Genomic DNA, 11919 nt, shown 5'->3' with positions numbered 1-11919 from the left:
TATATATACACACAGGACGTCATATGGAGAGACACGGCACGCAGTAACACTATGGGGTAATCTGGGGAAGAAAGAGTGATGGACAAGTGGAGGTGACTAGCTGTAGTCTTTACCAGCTATATATACACACACAGACAGGGCGTCATATGGAGAGACACGGCACGCAGTAACACTATGGGGTAATCTGGGGAAGAGTGATGGACAAGTGACCATGACTAGCTGTAGTCTTTACCAGCTACTGTATATATACACACACACAGACAGGGCGTCATATCGAAAATATGGAAGGCAGTCTCTATAGGGGGAGATGTCTAATTACAGTGTAATTAGTAAGTGTCCCATGTACGGTGGTGGCACTCTGTGTTACTGGGCCTGTCAGGGTAATCACTATATAATAACCCCAGCATGGTGTAGATGCTCATATGTGACCTGCTTACAGGCTGTCAATAACAGGGATCTATCTAATGGTGCATACACACGATCCGATTTTTTCTTCAGATATGGACGATAACGATTTAAAAATCGTTCAGTCGTTCATATCTGATGGAAAATCGTTCATATCTGACATGCCTGAACGATGGACGATCAACGATGCGCGTTCCCGTTTGTCAGATAACGATATCTGACATCTGATGTGTTTGCAGTCAGACTTGGACGATTCCATTCATTTTAATGCAGTCAAAAATCGTTCAATCGTTCAAAACTTTGGTCAAATCGTCCAAATCGTTTAATCGTTCAGTCGTTCATCTGACAAATCTGACAAGTCTGACAAATCTGACCGTGTGTACGCTCCATTAGAGTGTTACAGGATACATGCAAAATTCCACACATACCACACAACATATACTGTATGTAATGAGTGTTATGTTCTGGGTTATTTGTGGAACCAGGGTGGTAGCAGGAGCGATCACAGAAGCAGATTTGTAAATAAAACTAGGATTTTTAATAAGTGCTTGAGTAGACATATAATGTGGCAGTAAATAAAAATCCAGGAAAATATAAATGTGCACAAGAGTTCTGTGGTGGGAGCAAAAGGGTTAATGTCCAGGTAGAAACAATTAGAGCAGTCCAGGTGTGCAGGTAGTGAAACTGAAAACAAACAAGCCAGGTTTGCAGATAGTGAACTGAAGTGCAGGATGTCAGCAGGCTCAGGCACTCAGGTATGGGCAAGGGTGATGGAGGTAGCGGGGTAATCCAGTGGGAGCTAGGAGCTGACAGGCAGACTGGCAGACAGCGGATTCACAGGAACAGGAAAGCACAGAGAACTCCCTCTCAGCTAGGCTGAGATACACGTTGCACTGGCAAAGAAGGAAGGCACTGACCCTTCCTAAATACCCCATGCCGTGCTGTTACTGGCCGGAGGGAACATGTGACTCACCAGGATTGTCCAGCCGCATCACATGGCCAGAAGGCAAGATCGCGGCGCCCATGCCAAACGGAATGGAGACGCCGCCAGGCCTTACCAGCGCAGAGTGACAACAGGCCCGCACAACAACGTGAGCAGCCAAAGCCCCCCGCCAGACACCAGCTCCGCCACCAGACAGCCCGCGCCACAATGACCTCACAGGTAACACTCGCCTAGCGCCATGCTGAAATACCCTGGCCGTGACAATGAGTACTCACACATGCAATGCCACAGACACGTGATCATACCCCAAACACATTGTGTTATAAACATGTGATGACATGACCCCCTACACATTAAGCTAGACATATCCATGTGATGACACCCTAAACATGACATACACACTACAGACTTGTAAGAACATACATACTAGACACATGGCACACACTACAGACATGTGAAGACACCGTACTCATGACAAACATACTGCAGAAATTTGATGACACCCTAGTACACATGACATACATACTACAGACACGTGATGACACCCTAGTACACAACATACATACTACAGACATGTGATGACACCCAAGTACACAACATACATGCAACAGACATGTGATGACACACTAGTGCACAACATACATACTACAGACACGTGATGAGACCATAAATATGACATACATACTACAAACATGTGTTGACACCCTAGTACACATGACATACATACTCCAGACATGTGATAACACTGTACCCATGACATACATGCTACAGACGTGTTATGACACCCTACTACACATGACATATATTCTACAACATGCGATGACACTCTAGACATGACATGCATACTACAGACATGTGATGACACCCTAGTACACATTATATACATACTATAGACATGTGATGACACCCTAGTACACATGACATACATACTCCAGACATGTTCTCCCTGGGATGTATAATAATAACAGTGTAATGAAGACCAGCCCCCTCCCTCTCTCACCCAGAAAACAACAGGCGGACACTGCGCAGGCGCGGAGCAGAGGATGCCGGGAAATGTAGTCTCTATGGTAATGTCCTTCACGTGCTCCCGTGTCCATGGTAACCAGTATGCCGCGGCCGGTCTCCATAGTGACTTCTCATTCGGCCAGCATGAGCCGGACCCTGACCCAGCAAGCGGGCCCCGGGGGCCACTACCGAGCCGGCCGGAGCTACGACTTCCTCTACGGTACCCGAGACACCCCGAGCCCCGCTCACCCCCCTCCCCTAGGAGCTTCCGTGTCCCGTTCATGTGCGCCCCAGTGCCCACCTCCAGCACTGTCCCCATACCCTCTGCGTGCCCCTCCTGCGCCCCAGTGCCCACCTCCAGCACTGTCCCCATACCCTCTGCGTGCCCCTCCTGCGCCCCAGTGCCCACCTCCAGCACTGTCCCCATACCCTCTGCGTGCCCCTCCTGCACCCCAGTGCCCACCTCCAGCACTGTCCCCATACCCTCTGAGTTCCCCTCCTGTGCCCCAGTGCCCACCTCCAGCACTGTCCCCATACCCTCTGAGTTCCCCTCCTGTGCCCCAGTGCCCACCTCCAGCACTGTCCCCATACCCTCTGAGTTCCCCTCCTGTGCCCCAGTGCCCACCTCCAGCACTGTCCCCATACCCTCTGAGTTCCCCTCCTGTGCCCCAGTGCCCACCTCCAGCACTGTCCCCATACCCTCTGAGTTCCCCTCCTGTGCCCCAGTGCCCACCTCCAGCACTGTCCCCATACCCTCTGAGTTCCCCTCCTGTGCCCCAGTGCCCACCTCCAGCACTGTCCCCATACCCTCTGAGTGCCCCTCCTGCACCCCAGTGCCCACCTCCAGCACTGTCCCCATACCCTCTGAGTTCCCCTCCTGTGCCCCAGTGCCCACCTCCAGCACTGTCCCCATACCCTCTGAGTTCCCCTCCTGTGCCCCAGTGCCCACCTCCAGCACTGTCCCCATACCCTCTGCGTGCCCCTCCTGCACCCCAGTGCCCACCTCCAGCACTGTCCCCATACCCTCTGCGTGCCCCTCCTGCGCCCCAGTGCCCACCTCCAGCACTGTCCCCATACCCTCTGCGTGCCCCTCCTGCGCCCCAGTGCCCACCTCCAGCACTGTCCCCATACCCTCTGCGTGCCCCTCCTGCGCCCCAGTGCCCACCTCCAGCACTGTCCCCATACCCTCTGCGTGCCCCTCCTGCACCCCAGTGCCCACCTCCAGCACTGTCCCCATACCCTCTGAGTTCCCCTCCTGTGCCCCAGTGCCCACCTCCAGCACTGTCCCCATACCCTCTGAGTTCCCCTCCTGTGCCCCAGTGCCCACCTCCAGCACTGTCCCCATACCCTCTGAGTTCCCCTCCTGTGCCCCAGTGCCCACCTCCAGCACTGTCCCCATACCCTCTGAGTTCCCCTCCTGTGCCCCAGTGCCCACCTCCAGCACTGTCCCCATACCCTCTGCGTGCCCCTCCTGCACCCCAGTGCCCACCTCCAGCACTGTCCCCATACCCTCTGAGTTCCCCTCCTGTGCCCCAGTGCCCACCTCCAGCACTGTCCCCATACCCTCTGAGTTCCCCTCCTGTGCCCCAGTGCCCACCTCCAGCACTGTCCCCATACCCTCTGCGTGCCCCTCCTGCACCCCAGTGCCCACCTCCAGCACTGTCCCCATACCCTCTGCGTGCCCCTCCTGCGCCCCAGTGCCCACCTCCAGCACTGTCCCCATACCCTCTGCGTGCCCCTCCTGCGCCCCAGTGCCCACCTCCAGCACTGTCCCCATACCCTCTGCGTGCCCCTCCTGCGCCCCAGTGCCCACCTCCAGCACTGTCCCCATACCCTCTGCGTACCCCTCCTGCGCCCCAGTGCCCACCTCCAGCACTGTCCCCATACCCTCTGCGTGCCCCTCCTGCACCCCAGTGCCCACCTCCAGCACTGTCCCCATACCCTCTGAGTTCCCCTCCTGTGCCCCAGTGCCCACCTCCAGCACTGTCCCCATACCCTCTGCGTGCCCCTCCTGCGCCCCAGTGCCCACCTCCAGCACTGTCCCCATACCCTCTGCGTGCCCCTCCTGCGCCCCAGTGCCCACCTCCAGCACTGTCCCCATACCCTCTGCGTGCCCCTCCTGCGCCCCAGTGCCCACCTCCAGCACTGTCCCCATACCCTCTGCGTGCCCCTCCTGCACCCCATTGCCCACCTCCAGCACTGTCCCCATACCCTCTGCATGCCCCTCCTGCGTCCCAGTGCCCACCTCCAGCACTGTCCCCATACCCTCTGTTCCCCACCTGCACCCCAGTGCCCACCTCCAGCACTGTCCCCATACCCTCTGCGTGCCCCTCCTGCACCCCAGTGCCCACCTCCAGCACTGTCCCCATACCCTCTGAGTTCCCCTCCTGTGCCCCAGTGCCCACCTCCAGCACTGTCCCCATACCCTCTGAGTTCCCCTCCTGTGCCCCAGTGCCCACCTCCAGCACTGTCCCCATACCCTCTGAGTTCCCCTCCTGTGCCCCAGTGCCCACCTCCAGCACTGTCCCCATACCCTCTGAGTTCCCCTCCTGCGCCCCAGTGCCCACCTCCAGCACTGTCCCCATACCCTCTGCGTGCCCTTCCTGCGCCCCAGTGCCCACCTCCAGCACTGTCCCCATACCCTCTGCGTGCCCCTCCTGCGCCCCAGTGCCCACCTCCAGCACTGTCCCCATACCCTCTGCGTGCCCCTCCTGCACCCCATTGCCCACCTCCAGCACTGTCCCCATACCCTCTGCATGCCCCTCCTGCGTCCCAGTGCCCACCTCCAGCACTGTCCCCATACCCTCTGTTCCCCACCTGCACCCCAGTGCCCACCTCCAGCACTGTCCCCATACCCTCTGCGTGCCCCTCCTGCACCCCAGTGCCCACCTCCAGCACTGTCCCCATACCCTCTGAGTTCCCCTCCTGTGCCCCAGTGCCCACCTCCAGCACTGTCCCCATACCCTCTGAGTTCCCCTCCTGTGCCCCAGTGCCCACCTCCAGCACTGTCCCCATACCCTCTGAGTTCCCCTCCTGTGCCCCAGTGCCCACCTCCAGCACTGTCCCCATACCCTCTGCGTGCCCCTCCTGCGCCCCAGTGCCCACCTCCAGCACTGTCCCCATACCCTCTGCGTGCCCCTCCTGCGCCCCAGTGCCCACCTCCAGCACTGTCCCCATACTCTCTGCGTGCCCCTCCTGCGCCCCAGTGCCCACCTCCAGCACTGTCCCCATACCCTCTGCGTGCCCCTCCTGCGCCCCAGTGCCCACCTCCAGCACTGTCCCCATACCCTCTGCGTGCCCCTCCTGCGCCCCATTGACCACCTCCAGCACTGTCCCCATACCCTCTGCGTGCCCCTCCTGCGCCCCAGTGCCCACCTCCAGCACTGTCCCCATACCCTCTGCGTGCCCCTCCTGCGCCCCAGTGCCCACCTCCAGCACTGTCCCCATACCCTCTGCGTGCCCCTCCTGCACCCCATTGCCCACCTCCAGCACTGTCCCCATACCCTCTGCGTGCCCCTCCTGCGTCCCAGTGCCCACCTCCAGCACTGTCCCCATACCCTCTGTTCCCCACCTGCACCCCAGTGCCCACCTCCAGCACTGTCCCCATACCCTCTGCATGCCCCTCCTGCGTCCCAGTGCCCACCTCCAGCACTGTCCCCATACCCTCTGTTCCCCACCTGCACCCCAGTGCCCACCTCCAGCACTGTCCCCATACCCTCTGCATGCCCCTCCTGCGTCCCAGTGCCCACCTCCAGCACTGTCCCCATACCCTCTGAGTTCCCCACCTGCACCCCAGTGCCCACCTCCAGCACTGTCCCCATACCCTCTGCGTGCCCCTCCTGCACCCCAGTGCCCACCTCCAGCACTGTCCCCATACCCTCTGCGTGCCCCTCCTGCGCCCCAGTGCCCACCTCCAGCACTGTCCCCATTACACTCTGCGTGCCCCTCCTCTCCAGTGCCCACCTCCAGCACCCGTCCCCATACCCTCTGCGTGCCCCTCTCTGCGCCCCAGTGCCCACCACCAGCACTGTCTCCATACCCTCTGCGTGCCCCTCCTGTGCTCCAGTGCCCAAATCCAGCACTGTCGCCATACCCTCTGCGTGCACCCCAGTGCCCACCTCCAGCACTATCCCCATACCCTCTGCGTGCCCCTCCTGCCCCCCAGTGCCCACCTCCAGCAATGTCCCCATACCCTCTGCGTGCCCCTCCTGCGCCCCCTCCAGCACTGTCCCCATACCCTCTGCGTGCCCCTCCTGCACCCCAGCGCCCCCCTCCAGCACTGTCCCATACCCTCTGCGTGCCCCTCCTGTGCCCCAGCGCCCCCTCCAGCACTGTCCCCATACCCTCTGCATGCCCCTCCTGGGCCCCAGTGCCCACCTCCAGCACTGTCCCCATACCCTCTGCGTGCCCCTCCTGAGCCCCAGTGCCCACCGCCAGCACTGTCCCCATACCCTCTGCGTGCCCCTCCTGCGCCCCAGTCCCCACCTCCAGCACTGTCCCCATACCCTCTGAGTGCCCCTCCTGCGCCCCAGTCCCCACCTCCAGCATCGACCCTGTCCCTCTGTGTACCCCTCCTGAGCCCCAGCACCCACCTCCAGCATCGACCCTGTCCCTCTGTGTACCCCTCCTGAGCCCCAGCACCCACTTCCAGCATCGACCCTGTCCCTCTGTCTGCCCCTCCTGAGCCCCAGCGCACACCTGTCTCTCTCTGTATACCCTCACCTGAACACCTGTACACTAAGGGCCTGATTCAGACCCGGTCGCTAGCAGCCGTCCTCTCGCTATTGGCGATGTTTGCTAATCTGCGTATGCATCGCTGTGCGCAAACTACTCACAGCGATCGGAAAGCGCTTGCCCGGCAAAGACAGCCCAGTATAATGAGTGACAGGAGAGGCCGTTTGTGGGTGGTAACAGGGGCAGGGCAGTAAAAACGGGGGAGTGGAGGTGCGAACGCAGGCATACTTGAGTGTTTCAACGCAGTTTTTAAAGTGTGCATAATTAACACGCAGCGTCATAGTACACGTCACATGCCTGTTTTTTTACATTGAAGTCCTCGCAGTGCTTGCGGCAGGGTAAGGCTACCGCAAGTGCTGCGTTCACTACCGATGGTGCTCGATGTACCAATGGTTTATTACACTTCCTGGAGATGATGTGCGCTAGTGGGCGTCTACATACACTAGTGGCTGTCTGCATAAACAGCAATCACTCGCACAGCTAAAGTGGGTGTGCTTATGCCTTAGTGAGCGCTCGCTTCCCATGACATCACTTTGAAAAATTTGCATATGCTGGATGCGAGCGATCGCATCTAGTGAACGGGTCTGAATCAGGCCCGAATGGCCTGATTCAGAGCCGCTCGCTGTTTGCGAGCGCACACTCTGAATCAGGGCGGGGAGTATTTTTTTTTCCCTGTCCACTCGCTAAGCTGTGGGTGCCCACCCACAGCCAGTGCGAGCGGGCAGGAGATGATCGTGACCATCGGCATTGCAAGGAGACCCTAAGGTAGGGTCTCAGCACTCGCAATGCCGAGTGGACTTCCAGCTCTGATAGAGCCGATGTCACGAGTGATGTCAGTAGGGACGCCCACAAACGGCAGGGGTTTCTTCGGGAACGCCTCCGTTTGTTCAGCCACCCCCTCTACCCGCCTACAAAACGGGGCGAGCTGCTGATCAACATCGACAGCCGCCCTGTTTTGCTGCGAGCTCCAGCGCAAGTGAAGGTCTCACTCGCTACGGGACCCGCACATGCCGTGCGTGCGCACTGGGCCACCATCGACCCCCTTGCGAGTGGGTCTGAATCAGGCCCTAAGAACCATGACATTGCTGGGCACACTATAGTCAGCCAGATGTCGGAGATACAAGTGCCGCTGTCCCTTATAGTAATAATCTGGGAACCAGAGTCTGGAAAGGTTACAGGGCCTGATTCAGCAATGATCGCTATTCTGCGTATACGCACACAGCGCGGGTGTTAATATCAGCGGTGATATGTAAATGTTTGTATTCGCATTGCGATCGCAGTCTGACACAAGGACGCCCACTTCCCCTTACTCACATCTGTATACTAGGGCAACATAGCGAAATGATCGGTAACATCGGATCCAGACGCACAGTGAAGGGAGGTCAGGAACTGCTTACATGAGGCCTCAGGCTGCGTCTGGTATCACAGTGGCTAATTTAAGCACGCCCCTGCAACGCCGTCTCTAAATACTGGCACGCCTGTGTACGCCCGACCGCTTCCCACCCCCCTCGTCACCACCCACAAACGGCACTTCCTGTCAATCATTCTGCCATGGGTTAGCGTATCCTCTGCGATCGCATTCCCGATCGCAATAACTAGTTTGCGCACGTGCACTGTGACGCATGCACAGTACGCAACAATCGCCCTATTGCGTGCGTATAAGGACCTGCGATCCTTGCTGAATCAGGGCCATAGCAGTGACACCTGCCCCTCAGATATATCTGCCTAATGGAAGTTGAATTGAATATAATCTGTAAATGAAAATAATTACAATGGAGGTTTATTCCAATGAGATACTTATTAGTGTTATCTTATTCTTGTTTCCTTCCTTGTAGATCCATTATACACATTATCTAGTGAGAAGGACCATGCTCAGGCAACACTCAGGGCCCACATGTCCTATGACAGGCTGGTGAGTATCGCTGATGGGCAGTAATGTATGTACGGCTCATTAATAACTCAGTGCTACCTGTCTCTGTCACTGCTCCCCAAATGTGCAGGGATCACGGGAGGAGCCAGACTGATGAAGCTCAGAGCCGTGTGATATCCCGCTATATGGGGTGTAAGCCAGGAGCGGCTGCATAGCGCTGTGTGATATCCCGCTATATGGGGTGTAAGCCAGGAGCGGCTGCATAGCGCTGTGTGATATCCCACTATATGGGGTGTAAGCCAGGAGCGGCTGTATAGCGCTGCGTGATATCCCGCTATATGGGGTGTAAGCCAGGAGCGGTTGTATAGCGCTGCGTGATATCCCGCTATATGGGGTGTAAGCCAGGAGCGGCTGTATAGCGCTGTGTGATATCCCGCTATATGGGGTGTAAGCCAGGAGCGGCTGCATAGCGCTGTGTGATATCCCGCTATATGGGGTGTAAGTCAGGAGCGGCTGCATAGCGCTGTGTGATATCCGGCTATATGGGGTATAAGTCAGGAGCGGCTGCATAGCGCTGTGTGATATCCCGCTATATGGGGTATAAGTCAGGAGCGGCTGCATAGCGCTGTGTGATATCCCGCTTTCTACTTCAGGGTCCATAGGGAGTCCACAGGGTTGACCTTGGGGTATAGGTTGGGAACCAAATCCGGGCACCACGCAGTTAAAGCTTTTAGCTCCCAGGATGCACTTGGGTCCACTCTCCCTATAACCCCGCCCCCCAGCCAGAGGCACCTCAGTTTAAGTTGGTGCCCGGCCGGAGTCGGGTCACCGTTACTGCACGGGGGCTGCTTAGCAGCCTCTAAGCTTAAAAGAGTTTTGTTTTATTATTTTTTTTACTACTCTTCAGAGCGGCAGCATCAGACTGTCCAATGGACGTCTAAGCTGCCGCTCCTACACCCCGCCGGCGCTGCGACACCAGTACAGATCTGGGGATCGCAGCGGGACCCCAGAGTCTGTACTAGCCGGGCTCTGGAGGAATCCCTGGGCTGCTGCCGGATCGACGGGGACAGGTAAGTCGCGTGGTCACCGCTTGCGGTGACCCGCGTGTACATGCAGCCTTATGCCTCCGGTCTCTGGGGACAGACCGGAGGCGCTAGCGGTGGCGGCGGGCTCCCCCTCCATGGAGGCATACCCCGCGTGTCCACAGCCCACCAGGGATTATAGCGGCAGCGGGAGCCGGCATCCCGGGGGGTTAATTGCTAGCCAGGGGAGGAAGCCTTCCCTGTCTAGCGGCTCCTCCCCTCAGCTCAGCGCGCCTTTCAATAATACAGTCTGGCGTCGCTGAGCTGCTTCCTCCGCGGGCCACGCTTCTTCTGAGGTCTCCAGTGGCCATTTTCTCTCTGTGGTGCTGCAGAACTCTTAGGATGTCAGTGAGCCCAGTCCCCCTGCGTACCTGGCCATTTTGGGTGAGTGTACACAGCGCTATAGCCTTCCCAGACACTGAATCTGGGCAGTTGAATGTAGCGACATTGTGCAGTATATTATATGTCATGCTTATGTATGTATATATATTTTTCTGCATTGTATGTGACTTATGCTAGTGCTGACTGTCTGCTTTTTCTCTCACCTGTCAGTGTATATCTATCCCTTTTCTTTATCTGCCCTAATACAGGTGTACCTGGGGTGGTTCTGAGACCTCACATATATATATTTGTTAATATCTGTGAGGTTTGTCACATACTGTTGCGTGCTGCACGTTGCCATATTTTAGATGGAACTGTGAGTTGCGTACGCTGATAATGGGTTCCTGCAGCTAATCTTAGCGTCAGTCAGGACCGGTATGGCGCTGCTTAATATTTCCGTCAAGATAGTCAGATATATCTGACCAGGAGATTGCACACGATACTGCACCCATTATTGCTATCCTGCAAGTCATAGCCTGCAGGAATTAGTGCGGAGGATTTTAACTCAGAAAGGTTTACGTATGCGGCACCATCTGGTGCCGGGCCCCTTGCACGACCCCCTTAAAGGGCGTTGTTTCTCAGGATCCTCTCCTTTGAGGATCGCCGGGCGGGCCCCATTGTCGTCACTCGCTTGGAGTTACTTCACCATACTGCCCTTTTGAACTCGGGGTATCTCGCAATTTCTTGCAATTTACCCCTGTGTCACAGACTATCGCTCCCTGCCGGGGTTTTTCACAGTACATGAATTACCTCCGATACCACATCGGTCTGTCATTCCCCTTGCAGGGATTACCACAACGGCCACCCTGGTGGATGTCGTTTTATACGAAATACTAATTGGCGTGATATACGCCCTGTGGTTACTGACCAGTGGCTCTGCCGTGAACTGGATGGTATATTCGGCTCTTTCCCTCTCACATGGGGGGAGCCGATCTCAAGTATTATTATCCCTGCTTTGGGGCTGGTGGCCAGGTTCATTCTGGATATAGAGAATGTCGATCCTGCACCAGTATCATACATCTCCCGTTTTCTGCCCAGCGGGTGGATCTCATAGCGGGAGTCTGGCTGTCCCCAGATACGAGGAGTCACAAAGGCCTCCTGTTTCCCATTCCCTGAGGGTCCTCACAAGTAATGGAAATCCCCTTCTGGGATGGATTTGTATGTTAATCATCGGGTTACAGGCATTAATACGCCTCCCATCCCGGCCTGGACGAATTTTACGGATCCGTAGGTGGTAACTTTGCCTGAAATCAATGTACTCGTTTTCAGGGCCTGTTGCCCGTCCTACCATGGCCATCGCATGGTGATGCTTTTGTGACGTTTTTCCCCTCCAACACGTCTGAGGTTCAAATATCTTTTTGCCGCTCACAAAATATGCAGTGGTCATATGTGGGATTACCTCATGGGATGCCGGTCTTCTAACTTTCAGGGTTTCGGCGGCGTCTGTATCCACCGCAGTACCCTATGGCTGCGTTATGGGAAAGCAGAGGTGCACACTC

The 11919-nt window shown here is 56.9% G+C and overlaps 1 protein-coding gene across 3 annotated transcripts in view; it reads left to right on the top strand.

Moving 5' to 3' along the window:
* The first annotated feature begins 997 nt into the window (after positions 1-997).
* CFAP91 (cilia and flagella associated protein 91) overlaps positions 998-11919 on the top strand; it is a 109293-nt gene continuing 98371 nt past the window's right edge. For 2 of the 3 annotated variants that reach the window (XM_088463938.1, XM_088463937.1), the window contains exons 1-2: positions 2401-2573; positions 8923-8999. In XM_088463938.1, coding sequence (XP_088320064.1) covers positions 2444-2573; positions 8923-8999 — 207 coding nt within the window. In that variant the 5' untranslated portion in view covers positions 2401-2443. Of the gene's footprint in view, positions 1568-2400; positions 2574-8922; positions 9000-11919 lie in introns of those variants that run through there. The other variant, XM_088463939.1, reaches the window with a different exon arrangement.

The sequence above is a fragment of the Taudactylus pleione genome, unplaced genomic scaffold (genome assembly GCF_031769625.1).
Source record: "Taudactylus pleione unplaced genomic scaffold, aTauple2 ptg001518l, whole genome shotgun sequence".
NCBI classification, from domain to species: Eukaryota; Metazoa; Chordata; class Amphibia; order Anura; family Myobatrachidae; genus Taudactylus; species Taudactylus pleione.
Note: the sequence above shows the minus strand (reverse complement) of the source record. Positions and strands in the feature narration are given on the sequence as shown.